Source organism: Harmonia axyridis, chromosome 3 (genome assembly GCF_914767665.1).
Source record: "Harmonia axyridis chromosome 3, icHarAxyr1.1, whole genome shotgun sequence".
Taxonomy (NCBI): domain Eukaryota; kingdom Metazoa; phylum Arthropoda; class Insecta; order Coleoptera; family Coccinellidae; genus Harmonia; species Harmonia axyridis.
This window is the reverse complement of record NC_059503.1, coordinates 34,821,158-34,839,659: the sequence shown is the minus strand read 5'-3', so window position 1 is coordinate 34,839,659 and position 18,502 is coordinate 34,821,158. Positions and strand designations below refer to the sequence as shown.

The following is an 18,502-nucleotide window of genomic DNA, read 5'->3' as shown; positions in this document are numbered from 1 at the left end:
TAGTTAAAAATATAGTTTTCTATACTAATTTTTTTACAACTACACGAACTTATATAGAGTTTGAGAAGCACATTAATTTAAAAATGAGGGTGATAAAAAACAGTATTTAAGGGTTTTATTTATTTATTTAAAAACTTGAAAACATGATTGTTCTTAAGCTTAGTCGAAGAGACCAAAGCCCATGTCATCATCAGACTCTGATTCTGCAGGTTCTTCCTTCTTTTTCTCTTCTGAAATAGAAAAATATATAAGTAAAACCACAATATACATGAAAAAGTGTTACAAAATAAGGGTCACATCAGATAAAAATTTCAGCATTATATATTCAGCCGAAAGATGGTGATAATTTTGAAATCATCATAAAAAGGAATTATAGTATTTCCAACGTCACTTGGAGGAAGACAAAATATTTCCATTGTTCAAGGGTTGTCCATGTTTCCAGAAACATCTTCGGGACCAGTGAATTCAATGCCTAACAATACTTCAAAATGAACTCCAGTAAATACTGCTAAATAGTAGATCGTGGTATCCACCACAAAGGGACATTTGGCCTAGTGTTTTTATGGACTAGTTCAAGTGACTTTGGATATACTCTACTAGGATAATCCAATTTCATGAAATACATGTATCAACTAATATTCAATGTATTTCATACAAATTATGTTATACATTGAAAGTTGTATTATGATTAATGAACTACTGAAAATTATATTTCAGAGAAGTAACAATACCTTTCTTTTCTTCAGCAGCTGGGGCTGCAGCACCACCGGACGCAGCTGTGGGAGCAGCAACAGCACCACCAGAAGGTACACTAGCAAGTTTACCCTGTCCTAAAAATAATATATTATTAGAGATTGTAAACAAACAAGAAAAAAAATTATGAAACATGTGCAAAACTCAGGTAAAATGTTTGCATCATAAAATATCAAACGAAAGATGGTGTGAATTTGAATCATCATTTAAAATCCAGATTTGAGACAAAGTAGTGATTTTTAATTGAGAAAAAACTTACCTTGTGCAATTAATTCATCAATGGACTTTCCATTAAGCTCGTCAATAACTTTTTTGACCTTAGCTAGGTCGCATTCAATACCAACAGAGCTCAATATCTTTTCCAAATCTGAAGCAGTTGGATTAACTTTTCCGCCATAAGAGGCCAAAAGGTAAGCAGCCACGTAACGCATCTGAAAACAATTGTATGTTTAGAGAGGCACATTTTAGTATAAAAAATATCGAATATTAGAAAAATACATCTAGCATTATCTGATAGAATTCGAACAATCATCAATACAATTAAAATAACAAAGTTCAAAATTCGAAGATGAAATAAAAACTAAGAAGAATTAGATGATATTTTTCAACTTTGAAATCTTAAAACTTTAATATTTAAAATAACTTACTTTTAAGTCGTTGGACACGAAACGAGTACTACTGAAAACGAGAGGTGAAGGAGAATGGCAGAGTTGGAGGTTATTCCAGGTATCATAAAATTTGATCCATCGAACCTACTGTCAAAGTTTTCTTCTTCTTTGAAATATTTCGAAGCAAGATGAGTTGTACGTTGCCATGCGATTATATTGAATAAACTTACTATATTATATGGCAGTTTTATTGAGAAATTGAGAATAAACAGACATTGACAAAATGGCAGTGTCAACTGCTAAATCTAATGACCATGAGGAAAAACTGGGAAAAGAATTGAAATCCACTGTAGATAGTTGGAAATGGAAATTCAATTTACCACAAAAACCTAATTATAATAATGTGTATTACTATAAAAAGTCGAAAAAAATATTCAATGCACCTTGGTAAGTAGGTATTGCAGAATAAGAGACAACCAAAACGATATTTATAAAAATGGTTATTAGATATATAATTTTTTCAATATAATATTATTCCAGTTATGACTTGGATATGGATAAACTTCCAGATTCATATAAGGGGGAATTTTTGCAAGCCAAAAATATTTTACATCAAACAGATTATAGACTCAAAAAAGCACAAGAGGACGCTAGAAATAAGAAGCAAGATTTGGCATTACAATGGAAAGACCTAGAGGATAAGGAATTATTATTGCGCAGTAATTTCATACAGTTCAGCAAGGTTAATTATAATCAAATAGTTCATTATAGTTTTCCTAATTATTATGGAAATTGTTTTTTTGAACTTTCTTTCCATATATCATATATTTAATATAATTCCAATTTCCAATGCTGATATAATATTTGTTGATAATTCTTCGTTCCAAACCATTTGCGACTGATAGTGGTAGAACAAATCTTAAGAAAGCGCTTCCACCATTTTTGATTTTCTGGAACTAAAAAGATTAATTATTCAACTAGTACATAAATTCGGTATATTTGATGTCCAGCTCATTTCTTTTCACCTTCAAAGAAAATGATTCATTTTCATGATTTTGAAAACATATACATATTATATTTATCTCGAAAAACTGTACCTAATATTCTTAACAAATCATTCATTCGGAACTATGAAGCTATAAAAAATTTTATTATATTTATTTATAATTATTTATTCATTAAAAATACAATTTCGAATTAATTATTGATTTCAGTTTTTATCCAAAAACGCGAACAAAAGGAATAGAGCTGAACAAAAATTCAAAGAAATGAAAACTATGAAAGTCGATTGTACAGAAAAAATAAGTCAAATGAAGATTGAATCCGAGAAAATTGCAGAACTCGTTGAAAACCTGAAGAGAAAAGTAGCTATACATAATATTTATGAGGTGAGTGTTAATTCTGATAGGTTTTGAAAAATTGAATTTTTCCAACAAAATATTAAAATGTATTTTTTTGCATCAATATGCCATCGAAATATATTTTTCTTTACCTACAAGACAATTGAATAGATGTTTTCAAAAAATACTATTATTTGAACTTTTTTAGGATTATCTTAACAGTGTCATTATAACTGGAGGATTCAGGACTATAGCTCATGTATTAAATAGGTACATTTTGTTGGATGAAACAAAGCAAACTGTTGGAATGCACATGGAGGAAACGAGTGAAGAATATCATTCCAGACAGACGTTGTACGTAAGTACCATTTCGAATTACATATTATGTTCGTCACAAAAAAGAGCAAATTATGAAAGAAAATTATAAATGTTGTCTATGGACCTATAATAATATATTATAATAATGTATTATTATAATAATAATTATATCTATGGGTGGTTTTTATAATATTAAGATCAAATCGATAATCAATATCGAACTTTTTTGTGAAACAGAAAACTGTAACAGTCTACCAAGTATGATGAATCATTATCAGACGCCCAACAGATGGCACAAGTTTCGGTTGAAAAGTTGTAGCTGCGACAGTCGTACCACCTATTTGTGGTTGGGTAAAGATTTGAAAGTGGTGGGTGTGAATTGATCTTAAAATGAAAATATTTATGATGAAAATGATATACGAGAGTTTTCGAAAGAGAAAAATTTGCGTCATGTCAATTTACATAATCGGCTGACCCAAATTCGTTGTCTATTGAGAAGGATCTCAGAATCCCTTAGAGGTAGAATTAATGAAAGGCACATTGTCAGGCTCGATTTTTGAGAGAATTAATTTGGCGAAAACCACAAACCGTTTTCAAGCTATAAGTGAACATTTGAAAATGGCTTGAAATGAAGAGTTCCTCATAACTTCTTCAACTTCAATACTGGTGTTATGAATATGAAACAAAAATATTCTACTGGCTCTTTTTTCAGTAGGATCCATTGGCCAATAATTTTTTTATTGCAATTAGTATTGAAGTTTCATTACAAACTCGGGCTTTTTTATATGTAAACCATATAAATTTTTACATCCGTCGGAGCATAACCATATTTGGCATGTAGATTACTATGAGCGATGTGAATAAACTGTGAAAAAACGATTGACTTCCCTTGGGATCCAGGGGTAGTTTTTCAACCCCTAAACTTCGAAAATTCGTATCTCCGAAAGTACGTGTCGGAGCATAACCATATTTGGAATGTAAATTACTTTTAGCGATGTGAATAAACTGTAAAAAAATCATTGACTTCCCTAGGAATCCAGGGGTTTTTTCCACCACCTAAATTAGGTATTAATTCAGTAGTTGAACACTACGATACAAAGAAATATTATTATTTTTTTGTATAAGATATCTATCATTGTTGAGCACTTTCCTAAAGTCGACGAAGTTGCCAACGGATGCCGGAATTTCTCTGTCTTGAAAGATATGCTACTATGTAACTAGAAAAAGGTACTCTAGTTCAATTTTTATAAAATGAATGTTTTGTTACTGAAATATATGTTTTCAATTGTTTTTCAAATACGGCTCAGTAAAAAGCCAGTTCTTCAGTTTTAATTGATGAATAATAGAAACTATTCGATCTATAATTACCTATCAAAACTTAAAAAAGTTTAATTTTCACCTAAATCTGATACTGAATTAAGATTCAAACCAAAATGTAAAATTCAAACTGAATACGAGCGGTAGCGGCAACGCGCATTCAGCGCTTGGCAAGCGCGTACCATGCAAACGGTATCCAATTATCCAGCGCTCATTCAACGCGCGTTGAGCGCTTGTCGTGTGTACCGTGTATACCGATGACGAATGCAAAAATCACAGATAGCAGATAAGAGGCCGACAAAACGGGTAGATAAAAGAAAATAATGAACCTCGGGCATAGACGTCCTCGTAGTGCAATAAAAGTACCTACTCATCTTGAAAGCAATAATAAACTCATAAACCGTAAAAGGGTCCGATTTTTTACTGCCGTGTGGATTTCGATTTCGGAGGAAAGTAAAAGATTGGTTCACTTTTTATGGAAAAATTCTCGTTCTTCGTCTTTGCAAGAATTCGCAATTATATATTTTTGAAATCTTGGGGGGGGGGGTTAATTACCCTCCCCATTTCTACGCCCTTGACCTATTCTGTAAAAATGATAATTTTCAATTATTTTTAAGATCAGACATGTTTTAGTTGGGACCTTTACGCCACTGTACAATTGAACGGATGCCGATGCAAACAAAATAGAACCCTAGTGTATATGTCGAAATATCTGAAAAACTGTACAGGGTGGACAAATTTCGATGTTTTAGCACTACAACTTTTGCACCAGAGGCAATCTGATACCCTCTTCTCGGTCTCTTTTTCTGAGAAACTAACGAGGGTAGTATTTATTTTTGGCCACCTTCTTTTGTTTTCGAGTTATAAACGAAAATTGGAAAAATGGGGATATCGAAAAACATTTATATCTCCGCTAATACTGATGACAGAGCTCTGAAATAGAAACATTATACAGGCACTTTTTTACATAGAATTCAGTGACGTGCTCGTCTTTTCAAAAGGGTTTTTAATTACGAAGCTATGACCCAAAGTTATGTTTTTTCAAATGAGAATACTAGATTTCTGTGCTATTTTTCGAAAGCTTAATTTTTCCTGATTTCAAAAATATATAACATCGTATGGTTTGTATCAATATAAATAATAGAAAATGGCCAAAAACCTTTTTTCACCTAAGAGTCTCAATATTTCTATGGTTTCAACTGTTGATGAACACAGAAAAATTGAGCTTTTGATTGCCTCATTTTTCAGCACAACACCCTCACTATAACCTTCTCAATCCAAAGGGCAAGGAAAAACGGAAAGTAATGGATTCACAACAATTTTCCGGTTTTCAATGACAATCATGGACGCCTTATCGTTTTTCAATAATTTTCATTTTGCCCTCAGAAAAATTTCTGCGGGCGCTCATGGCCCTGTGAATCATTTTTCCAACATTATACCTACCTCCATGAGGTCAGCCCATTTACTTACCCCGAGACTTTCCCATTTTGTTACAGATCAGATTGCTGGAAAACTGGAATATAATTTACCTGAGTCTTTCAAACGAACTTTCGGAGATGCGGAGGAAGTATGATAATGCAAAAAATAAGACCAACACTTGGGAGATCGTGATCAACGACATCTGCAACAAGTACGACTCTGTGGCTCGAAACATAAGCTGGTCCAGGATGGCACTGAGACACTTATTCGACATGGCTTTCTTTCGTGTGCGCAGACGCAGAGGAAGGTACATTTTTGGAGCTTCGAAGACGAGATCGATTTAGGCCTATAAAAATCTCATCTTTTCTAGGCTAGTGAAGAAGAAGAGGGACGATCTAGGGAAAATGCTTCGAATTAACGAGACCCTTAAGGCTTTGGAGGGGATAGGGTGGCAGATGCGTAAGCTGTACGGCCAGAAGCAGGTTGACACATCGGTCGACCAAGTGCCTCAGGCTTATCAGGCGAAAGAACGAAGAGCGTCTGTGAAACCCACTACATCTGGGATGGACAATTTGATGGGCAAGTGGAAAGCCAAAAGAAAAACTGTTCAAATTGGGGTATAAATCATTTTCGAATGTTATCTTTGCATTGTATAGTTGACAGATCTACTTTAGAATTTCTATATAGATTTGTTTTCGAACAACGATTATTGTCATATATAACTGGTGTTTTTTTCGAGGTATATAACTTCAAGTAGGCAAGATGACGACCGATTTAACAGCTGTCAAGTGATTTATTCTCAGTTTGGTTTGCCAATTCATTATGAATAAACTCACGCCTGAATAACGCTTGCAAATAGTGCAATTTCATTTCGAAATAATGGTTCTGTGCAGAATACGTATCGCGCACTACGTCCATTTTATTTTGTTTAGCGATGAAGCGCACTTCTGGTTGAATGGCTACGTCAACAAACAAAACTGCCACATTTGGATTGAAGCTAATCCTCAAGTGTATGTCGAAACACCGTTACATCCAGAAAAACTGACTGTTTGGTGCGCTTTATGGGCTGGTGGAATCATTGGTCCGTACTTCTTCAAAAACGATGAACGTTACAGTCAATGGTGGTCGGTATAGAGCCATGATTACTAACTTTTTCATTCCTGAATTGAACAACCCTGATGTCCAGGAGCTGTGGTTCTAACAAGAAGGCGCAACATGTCACCCATCTCGTGCCACAATCGATTTATTGAAAGACACGTTTGGTGACCGCCTAATTTCACGTTTTGGACCTGTGAATTGGCCTCCATGATCTTGTGATTTAACACCGCTAGACTACTTTCTGTGGGGCTATGTAAAGTCATTGGTCTATGCGGATAAGCCACAAACCCTTGACCATTTCGAAAATTGGACGTCCAGATTGGACTACATCCGAGCCAGCCGTGGCGGTCATATGCCAGAAATCATATTTAAAATGTAATGCCACAAGATTATCTTGCGGATAAATAAAATTCATGTCAATCGAATAATCCATCGTTGTTTTATTGCAATTTAAAGTTCTATAGCTCTAAAAAAAACACCCTTCAGAAGAGTCCACGCTTTTAGATCTAGTAGTATTAGTATTTTTTATAGTATGTGGTAGTAATTTCGCAGTGACTGATAGCGACATAACCATGAGAACTGAAGATGTATTCATATATGTCTCATTTAATTTGTACAACTTCAATCGGCTTCTAGGAAAAGGAGCCCTTATACGAGTCTGACGATCTTGCGGGTTTTCTGAAATTTGCAGCAGAGGGACCAAAATCAGATGATGTTTGTCCCATACGACTAGGACCGGAAAAATGGAGGTTAGCGAAAGTCAGCAACTTCGAAGAACGTTACAAGACAGCTCTGCAAGCCATACGAGAGGAGAAGATCTGGGAAAATATAAAATGGTTGGCTAACGGTAAGAATTGGGTTAAAATATAAAAATGAGGAAAGCACTGACGTGAAGTCAGGATCTTTTGAGCGCTCACTCATTCATGTGCCAATTATTCACTTCGAGACCCCTTAACTATATATTTAGAAATATATGGGTCTCCAAGGATGCAATTGGCGCACAATGTCTTAAATGAGCGCTCCAAAGCTCCTAAATTCACGTTAGAGTTTTCATAATTTTTTTTGTACATACTTCTTGAATTTTCTATGGTTCTGATGAAGCTATTCACTCTAAATTTAAAACAAAACTGGACATAGTTGTTATACATGGTGAGTCTTTGACTTGTACATATATTTTAATAGTAGATTATTGGGGTCGAAAAGAACACTTTTTTCTTTTTGATTTTTTCCGATTCGGCCTAGATGAAAATATATAGTCATTTTGAATTTTCATAATGAGCTATGCCACCCTTGGAAACCCGCACTCTGAAGTTTACCAGCATAAAATTATACCATTTAAACCTTGAAAATGAGATCAGAAAAAACATCATAAACTCACTTTCAACATTCCATTTGTTGAACGAATTAGTATTTACATTACAATAAATGAGTTATCCTCATTTCGATAATAATAACGAATTGAGCTCACAACCACCCATATTAGCTCTGGTATATACACTCTTTTATTATCGTTGTTTATTTCATTTGGTACAAGAGTCACCATTCAACCTTATATTTTAATATTTAAATAAATATGTAAGTGATATTCTTCTGTGAAAGTTCAATGTTTGAACTTCAAATATCACAACAATGACAAACAATTCCTAAATCTAGGTATGTATAGGTACCTTAGAAGTTAGATGTATGTTCTAACCTAAGATATTTATTTCCACGTTTATATGATATGAAAAGAAAATGATCAGAGATTTGAAGAAACCAAACACTTGTAGATTCAGCAAGATTACCAAATACTGAAGTTCCATACATAATTTCAAGAAAATTGATTAATATTTCCCAAAAAACTTTGTAGATACAAAATAAATCACTGTGCATTCTGATCGAATGACCGGAAAAAAAGACCCCACTGAAGACTGCTTAGCAGCAGTCTTCAGAGGGATTTTCAGATCTTGATTGTTGTCACTATTTCAAACGGCCCTATTTATGGAACCCCTTACCGGATTCTGACCTTTAGTGAATGTGCTGTATTCGAAAACTCAACGTATCCTGAACATATCAAGTTTCTTGGTGTTTCTGTTCGCAAGTTATCGTGTATACAAACATCGGACGAAATGATCTGTTCAGGAACGAGCGCATAAAAATTATGACATTTAATTGGTGCAGCTTTTATATTCTGTATATAAAAAGTAATTCTGTTTGACCTTTATGCATCTCTATTCCATTCATCCAATTACTATGAAAATTTGAAAAGTTTTTGTGCCCACTCGCGTGAAAAGTAAAAATGAGGACTTACTTAACATCTGAAACCAGCTCATTCGCCATTTTGTTACCACGATCTTTGTATTGAATTAGATCGCTTAGAAATATATTTCGTATGATAAGATAATAAACAAGTCTTGATAAAAATGACGATGTGAATTTAATGTAATCATAAGCAGTTTCCTTAAATTTTCTTCATTTCAATTTCAGTGGAAAAATACGATGGTAATTGACAGATTCCTGAAAATGAATTGGGAATGTTAATTGATCAAATGAAAAGTAGATATTTTCAATTCGCATAAATATTTCTCAAACAAATTAAAATCAGAAAATGGAAAGACATGAAGAGAAAAAGGGGGAAGTGAAAAAAAGGGGCAGAGAGTATAAGAGTATAGCAGGGCCGGCATTAGGGGTGAAACAGTGAAACGACCGTTTCAGACGCCTCTGTTTATGGGGTGGCAATTCGGCCCAGTTTGCTGGCCGCTTTTTCATATTTCATCCATGATTTTTTAAAATAGCTTGGGGTTGTTCCGCTCCGCTGCGTTTATCAACATTTCCTTGAATAAGAATCTCCAAACCTAGACTACCTTCGCTTTCGAATTATTTAGAAGCTGATGTTTACACATTCGACATATGGAAATTCCTACGATTTTGCATTCGAAACTAGTTAAAGTTATTTACGCAAGATTGCAAGATTCCTCATCGGAAGTACAAAGGTATTGATGCTATTTCAGTATGGGAGCCGAAAATTCTTTTTTTCAGGCGACAAAATTACTCCCTAAGCCCTCTCATATTTAAAAACAGCGGGATACAAGATGGGGAATGTGTATTTTCATGTTGTTTTCTATGCCGATGACGCCGTATTCATTTCTGACTCAGAAGACGATCTACAAAGAGTACTTCACGCTTTCAACCAGGAAGCCAAATCATTAAATATGCTCATAAACACAAACAAAACAAAATATATGGTAACATCTAAAGAACCCATAAGATGTTAACTGGAGATTGATGGAAAGATGGTAGAACAGGTGAGAGAGTTCACATACTTAGGAGCAGACATCACTAGCGACGGAGACCTAAAGCGGGAAGTAAGAAATCAGACAATGAAAGCTTCGAGGATATCAGGTTGTCTTCAGAATATTGTATGGCGCAATAAATATCTCAACATAGACAGCAAAGTAAGAATATACAAGACAGCCATCCGACCCATCATGACTTATGCTGCGGAAACAAGACCAGATACGGCAAGGACAACACAAATGATGAGAACGACAGAAATGAGGATAATATAAAGAATACATGGAAAGACTTTATTGGACAGGGTGAGAAACGGGGAACTAAGGGAACGAAGCAGGATTCAATACGTGGTAAAGTTTGTGAGGCAGACGAGAAAATACTGGGATAAGCAAGCATGCCGGACAACAGACTGGTAAAAGGCGCAAGGCAGAACAAACCAACGGGAAAGAACCCAGGGAAGACAACCGAAACGTTAGAAAGAATGCTGGACATCTACGTCGGAAGGGGTTGACTAATTTTCAACAGGCAGATTCCTACCTATATGAACTACCATCTCATGTAAGAAAGAAGAAGAAAGAAGAAGAAGAAGAATAAGAAAATCATGTCATGCTATAAAATGGTGTTTCTCGAGTAATAAGAAAAATAATGAAAAGGAAATGTTGAAAACCGTCTGAAGTGTAAATTTAATTCCAATATGATGTATATTTGAGGAATGCCCCTCTTTATATATGAAGAATCTACTGAAATAATAAAAAGTATAGGTTCTAATTTGAAAATCTTGAGTATTGATGAATGATAAACACCGTGGACATTTTTGGTCCAAACCGCAAACATTCTTATAATACTACGTATTTGCAGAATCGAAAATGAAAACGGTTTTTCTGCAGAAATATCCGAAAAAAGTCCTCATCGCAACCATTTTTTTCATAAGAATCCCATTAACTTAAGAACCAAGAATGTCATAATGTTGAAATTCTCATCAAAAAATCCAATAACTGATGCAATAATATAATGTGTGTGCCATTTGAAATAAGGAAGTAGTAGTCTATTTCCGGTATAACCGGAAGTTGTAGAAATCTGAAAATATTTTAGGGAGAAAGACCATTGTCTGAAACCCCAACATGCAAATTTTCAGCACAAAGTTATGATTAGTTTTCCATAAACGTCTAATAGGCCATCGCCTTGAATCACCCTGGTATGGTGAATTTCTTGCTTTAGGACCTCCATACTCGACGCACAATAGTCCACGACAGAACCGATTGAGCGCAATACTGTTAAAGAAGCCTTAGTAGTATACACTCAAACCATTGGGATAGAATCGAGAGGAGACGACATTTCATGACTGAAAGCGGAACCACTTCGCCATTTTGGATGTAGATCTCTGTCAACTTTTGACCATTGAAGAAGACTTAGTTGAAAAAATGGGGGGGGCAAAAACAAAATACTTACCTTTTCCTCAATATATGTACTTGGTTTCATCATTCAATTGATTTCACAATTTCTTCTAATCTAATGAACCGTCACCTAATCCCAAAGTAAACATATTTGAACTTTGTTTTTCAGATGGCATGAACCGTCAGAGCAGTACCTCTTTTCCCAACCCTAAAACCCACAAGTCGAAATGGGCGGCCGCTGCGGTGGCCCAGAAAATCGTCAAGGACGTTAGCTCCGACACCCATCTTCCCACCCCTATCACCAATATGGGGGCAATTATGACGCCCTCGTCGGACAGCGCCTTTATGGTATTGGAAGACCGATACGACTCCGACCTCTTCGATGATGCCAACAAGGACCCGGCCACTAGAAGATCGCAGCTCAAGAGGCTCATCGAAAGGAAGTTCACTTTATTGGTGGATTCCAAAGAGCCCTGCGTTAAAGAGAGGGAGAAATCGGCATCAATATTGCCTACCATTTCCACCTCTCAATCGAAGGGTAAGAGGCAGTCGAGGCCTTCTACCTCCGTAGTTTAGGGATGGGGTTCCACAAGGGACGTTTCTATGAATTAATCAATTCGAAAAATAAGAGTAGAACTGTACCATATTCTTTCGTGCGCTGTTCTTCATTAGTATCTCTCGTTTGCATATCCTGGCTTTGTACCTCTGTAGTTGAGATAAACTGGGGTTCCACAAGGGTCTTTTCACGAATTCATTTATTGGACTAGTACTGTCTATGCTAGAGTTTCGTTCATAGTTCATCATTCTCTCGTTGGAATTTCTAGATCGATTTTATTTTCGACATTGCCATTCCCTTTGGCATTAAGTAGTATCATAAAAGGAATCATCGATGTAGAGTGTTCCTTTATTTGCAATAATAGCTATTGCGATTTTGTCTTCATCATTATATCTGCACTTTTATGCTATCTTATTAAACTTCTTGGATTTTTCCTTCTGATTGATTTTGTCTGAGCCATTAAATGGGTATCTGAAAATTTTCGTTTTCTGAAAAAATGGGGAAAGTACTGACGTGAAGTCGGGAGCTTATGAGCACTTGTCATCAAGCGCGGTTCCAGGGGGAGGGGGTCAAGGGGGTCATGACCTCCCTCCCCAAATGGATCCACTTAACACTTAATATGAGTTTCAAGCAAACAATGTACGAAATGGTCCCATCAAAAAACTTTAAGCCCATAACGGTGACCCCCCCACCCCAAAATTTAAGGCTAGGACCGCCCTTGCTTGTCATTCATACACCAATTGCATTCTCGGAGACCTTATATACACTGTGTCCGTATGGAACAAATTCATTTTTAGCTAAACAGACCATTTTAAGGAATAATCCTGAAACACGTCGATTTTTGATTTTAATTTACCGTATTTTAAAATAATAATTCTATATACAGGGTGAATTACTTTCGAGTAATGAAGTCACCGTCATTTTTTTTAAATGGAATACTTCCATTTTGTCTCAATTTTCCGATTACTCTAGCTGAGCTGATTCCAAAAATGTATCATATGTTGATTCCAATTGGTACAGGGTGGACAAAAATACAATAGTTTTGTGTGTGCTCATAAATTAAAGCGTAACATTCTTTATTGGTTAAATTAACAATATTATCAAAAATACTTTGATACATTTTTAGATTAATAAAAATGAGCTGTTTCCAAACATGTTTGGTACTTGTGGTCTAGCAGACAGAATATGAAAGAAATTATTTATTATCAATTTAAAGAAAACATAGTCTTCTAGTTTTTTGTGAAATGTCATTATTTGTTTAGTAATTTATTGGTGTTCAATGACAGTTTAGTTCTACTATATTTTTGGTGTTCGTGAATGTTTTATTGCTTAGATTTAATTTGAAGTAGAAATGGAGTTTTTGTCCACCCTGTACCAATTGAAATCAACATGTGATACATTTTTGGAATCAGCTCATCTAGAGTAATCGGAAAATTGGGGCGTTCCATTTGAAAAAAAAATTACGGACAGTGTGTATACTTTTATATATATATTTTTTCTACTTCTAATATTCTCCAAGTTAAAGTCTTATGGATATAAGTACCCATATGAGATGTGATTTATTAATATTATCTCCTGTATCATTTAGTTCAAATCTATTTGCAAGAGTGCAATTGCTAAATGAACGAATGAGCGCTCAAAAGCTCGAGACAAAATCTCAAATAGTCACTGAAATATGGGCTATTCATGTTTGAGTGTTTGAATTTCCTATGATTATGGCGACACTATTTTGCATAGGTAAAGTTCAAAATTGTTATTATACGCTGTTATTAAGAAAATTTAGATAATTTTTTTGCTATTTTCCTTAATTTTTTATATTTCTGATAGCACTATCAACACAACATCTTGTACAAAACTTGAATTGGTTATTTCATATATACATAATTCTATGTTGACAATATTCGAAACCGATCAGGTCTGTAATCATGGAAATATTTAGTATTTATACTTTTTCTATGCTTCTGATGATAAGATCAGCTTGAAATTTAGCACGGATGTTGAACTTGGTATTTTATCTACTCCTATTGAATTATATATTCATTATTCAACTGCTTTTGAGCAATTAATAGTATCTATTAACAAACATCGTGAGTTATAATAACTCACTGCTATAACTCACTATAATAAATCGAAAATATGGATCTGTGCTTCTATACTTCTCTGCTTCTATTCGATTGGCCGAAAGGGAACATTCCATTATTGTTATTGAGGGGAGGAATGTTCGAGGGAATGTCACTTTAATAATTTTGACGTTTTCATATTAAGTTGATATCTAATTATTGTGAATGTTTTGCTGAAAACGATTAATTCAGATAGTTAAGATGAAATATTATATAGGTAAACATTTCCAAAAGACAAACAGCTAATGTTACCATACAGAATTACTTGCCCGAAAAAATATAAAGGAGTTTGTAGCAGTAAGGTCATTAAGTCGTCGTTTACAGGGAATGTTTTTTGGTATATTTTAATGCATTTTTATAGGCAACTACTAAGGGTTTTCAATATAGTTCTATGTCTGTACTCTGTACTGGACTCGAGCTAGCCGAAGCTAGTTCGATTGTGATTGGTGACACTAATTTTCCATCTCTGTTGTAGTCGGGATCGAGCACATATGTTTATTTCCCGTTCCTTCTGTCTATATTCTAAGTCTGTATTTTTTTCTTGGTATTTATTGATATAGTCGTAGATAAAGTATAGTATTCAACTTGCGGTAATGGTCATAACTCACTTGATGAATTACAGCACTCGCCTGCGGCTCGTGCTGCAAACTTCATCTGCGTGAGTTATGACCTACATTACCGCTCGTTGAATAATATACTATTATATCACCTCTATTGCCTTTGTGGTTAAGGGAATATTTGGTGCTTTCCTCAATTTTTTCGATATTCTTGAATTATCTATGGTTCTGATTACGCGATCATTTCGGACGAGAATTCAAATTGTTAACCAAATGTGAATTTTCATCTTGATCAACTTACACTGAATATTTCAAGTTTCTAGGTACAGAATCGAATTTGAGGACGGATTTATCAGTGAGTCAATCCTTATCGTTTGAGACCATTTCCGGCTCATTATTAAAAAAAAAACAGACATTTGTGACGATTGTTAGAAAATAGTTCTACCTATTTTTTTAATTTTCGAAAACCAACTTTGAATCTGAAGCACACTAACAGATCCAACCATTTTCTCTAGGATAAAATTTCATCCATTTTTTTATGATAATCTACAAAATACCCACAGAGAAATTGGTTCCACAAAGAAGAAAACAAAAGCACGTGAAGGCTGATCTAGAAAAGTTGCCACCTATAAAGCGCAAAGTTGACAGACCCATACCAGGACATTTTCAAAAGAATTGAACACAAATATTATTGCTTAGGAATTATAACTATACATGATATATTTATATGTAAGTTCTCAAACAATTTGTTTTTAAGTGTAATTACTTCTTATCAATTAATGAGTGCTTTAATTGTAATGAAAAATTGTTATTCCTATAAAACTAGAATTATATATACATTTTGTCAAACTGGACCTTCCTTCTATACAAGATACAAATGGCATTAAAATAATTTTATAAGAAAGATATTTATTTTTTTCAGCTATTTTTCAAAGAATCATACCGTTATATGTGCCAAAATACGAAATATATTAATTAATGCATCGCGAAATCTTTCGTGGTAGATTGAAATAAAAAAAAAGACATCAAAGGTGTGCCGTAACAAAAATTACATTTAATATCATCAAAGTTATCTTATAGGCCTATATAAGACCTCTCAGAAGCTAAGAACTGGTCTAACTTAAATGTTTTTTAATTTCATGACTTTAAGTCTATGGTTTCCTAATGAAAAATAGTTCTTATTAATAGTTTCCGACTTTGGATTGAGATTGACGGACGAACGTATTTTTGAATGTTGCTCTTTCCATTTTATATATACATTGCGAAAATTCCAGAGCATTGTTTTAGGAGTAATTTTTTTCGAGAGATTCAAAGGCTTATAATGAATAAATTAATAAATAAGAAATCAAGATCTATATTACTGATTAGGTCTTTATTGGATGATAAATCATTCTATAAATATAGAAAGTACTCCAATTCCCACACTTTTCATGTTAATTAATAATTAATTATCTTTTCGACAGACCAATTGATACTCAGTAGACATCAATGTTAATTGTTTTTCTAAAGATTATTATAGAATAGAATAAAATTTATTTGGCTGTTAAACATTACAAATAAATCAAATTAACCTTCAATAGCTTACAGGGTACGTCAAAGTTGAATATTCAAAAAAAAATTTATACAATAAATATGATTCAATGCATCACAACAATAAATCACAATGAAACTACAATAGCAACTGGCTTACGGATAATGAGTGATTATCAAGTTTTCTTGAAAAAAATATTACCTATACATACAGGGTGTCCCGTAAAGACCACGTCAAACCGAGGGAGAATGTAGATCAAAGGATAACCCACCTGCTATGACAAAATTTCTATTATAAAAGTCTTACCGTTTTCGAGAAATTTTTTTTTTTGAAAATAATGAATTTTTGCCTCTTTCAATAGTTTTGCCCTTACGGTTGGTACAATTTTACATCTTTCTGGTTAATTTTTTCAGTAAAATATTGCTGAAGAATGATTTCAACGTTTACATTAAAAATATCCTCCGAAAATTTTAAAGGGTGGCTATGAGAAATATTTTTATTGGAAATTTTGGTAGTGGATTATTTTGTTCATGAAGTTTAGCCCATCGTAGTGGAAAAAAAATGTACCGAGCTACTGCTGCACATTACACCAATAAATTGTCTATTTTATAGTGATTTCAAAGAGGTATCACACAAGTCATTTGTTATTAAAAAAAAAAGATATGGCTGTTTTTATCCAAATGGGTACGTTTCTGACAAAATCAAGTTTGTCAATTCTGTTAAGAAACCTTCGATATTGCATTACTTAGTGAACAATGGCGATTGTTTACGTGCGAAAATATTACTCGCATAATTATTCACCTCAACGAAATTCAATTTTGCCGGCAAATTTTGGAAAACATCATGCAGATCCAGATTTTTTTAATAAGATCATTTGGAGCGACGAGTCTTCCTGTATCAAGGATGGGTACATGAATCTCCACAATTTGCATAGCTGGAATATCATAAATCCACACGAGGTGAGAGAGGATAGATCACAATATCGATTCAAGATCAATTTATGGACTGGAATATTTAATGGTGCAATTTTGGGCCCGATCGAACTGCCGCCATGACTGAACGCAAACAATTATTTGGAATTTTTAACCAACCAGCTGCCCATTTTATTGGAAGATGTGCCACTGGAGCTGCGACGTAGTCTGTGGTTTCAACATGATGGATGCCCAGCACATTACGGACTCGAAGTTACCGCACATTTGAATAGAACTCATCCCCACCGGTGGATTGGAAGAGAAGGTGAAATTTTGTGGCCTCCTCGTTCACCTGACCTAAATCCTATGCACTTTTATTATTGGGGCTGCCTAGTGCCTAGAAGACAAAGTATACGCAACACACGTGATGAAGCCGAATTGCGGATGCGTTCTCTCAATTCGGCTTCATCACGTATGGGTGTTGAGTATACTTTGTCTTTTAGGCATCCCCAATATTAAAAGTCCAGAGGATTTAGGTTTTTATGTACCCATCATTGGTACAGGAAGATTCGTCGCTCCAAATGATCTTATTAAAAAAATCTGGATCTGCATGATGTTTTCCAAAATTTGCCGGCAAAATTGAATTTCGTTGGGGTGAATAATTATGCGAGTAATATTTTCGCACGTAAACAATTGCCATTGTTCACTAAGTAATGCAATATCGAAGATTTCTTAACAGAATTGACAAACTTGATTTTGTCAGAAACGTACCCATTTGGATAAAAACAGCCATATCTTTTTTTTTTTTAATAACAAATGACTTGTGTGATACCTTTTTGAAATAACTATAAAATAGACAATTTATTGGTGTAATGTGCAGCAGTAGCTCGGTACATTTTTTTTTCCACTACGATGGGCTAAACTTCATGAACAAAATGATCCACTACCAAAATTTCCAATAAAAATATTTCTCATAGCCACCCTTTAAAGTTTTCGGAGGATATTTTCAATGTAAACGTTAAAATCATTCTTCAGCAATATTTTACTGAAAAAATTAACCAGAAAGATGTAAAATTGTACTAACCGTGAGGGCAAAACTATTGAAAGGGGCAAAAATTCATTATTTTCAAAAAAAAAAAAAATATCTCGAAAACGGTAAGACTTTTATAATAGGAATTTTGTCATAGCAGGTGGGTTATCCTATGATCTACATTCTCCCTCGGTTTGACGTGGTCTTTACGGGACACCCTGTATACAGTGAAAGTTGTTTTCTTGAAAGTAAACGAATTTTCATCAAAATCTATACA

General features: G+C 34.3%; 2 protein-coding genes across 2 annotated transcripts; one reads left to right on the top strand and one right to left on the bottom strand.

Moving 5' to 3' along the window:
- Positions 1–105: 105 nt before the first annotated feature.
- LOC123675906 (60S acidic ribosomal protein P2-like) lies at positions 106–1,551 on the bottom strand. Its single transcript, XM_045611466.1, has 4 exons — positions 1,401–1,551; positions 1,013–1,184; positions 732–830; positions 106–230 (listed from the first exon to the last, which is right to left on the bottom strand). The coding sequence occupies exons 2-4, from the start codon at positions 1,182–1,184 to the stop codon at positions 160–162; spliced, it is 342 nt and encodes a 113-aa protein (XP_045467422.1). The 5' UTR covers positions 1,401–1,551; the 3' UTR covers positions 106–159.
- A 46-nt stretch (positions 1,552–1,597) lies between these two features.
- LOC123675905 lies at positions 1,598–15,602 on the top strand. Its single transcript, XM_045611465.1, has 9 exons — positions 1,598–1,808; positions 1,902–2,103; positions 2,576–2,749; positions 2,910–3,059; positions 5,833–6,062; positions 6,126–6,372; positions 7,490–7,700; positions 11,690–12,058; positions 15,317–15,602. The coding sequence occupies exons 1-9, from the start codon at positions 1,645–1,647 to the stop codon at positions 15,430–15,432; spliced, it is 1,863 nt and encodes a 620-aa protein (XP_045467421.1). The 5' UTR covers positions 1,598–1,644; the 3' UTR covers positions 15,433–15,602.
- The last annotated feature ends 2,900 nt before the right edge of the window (positions 15,603–18,502 follow it).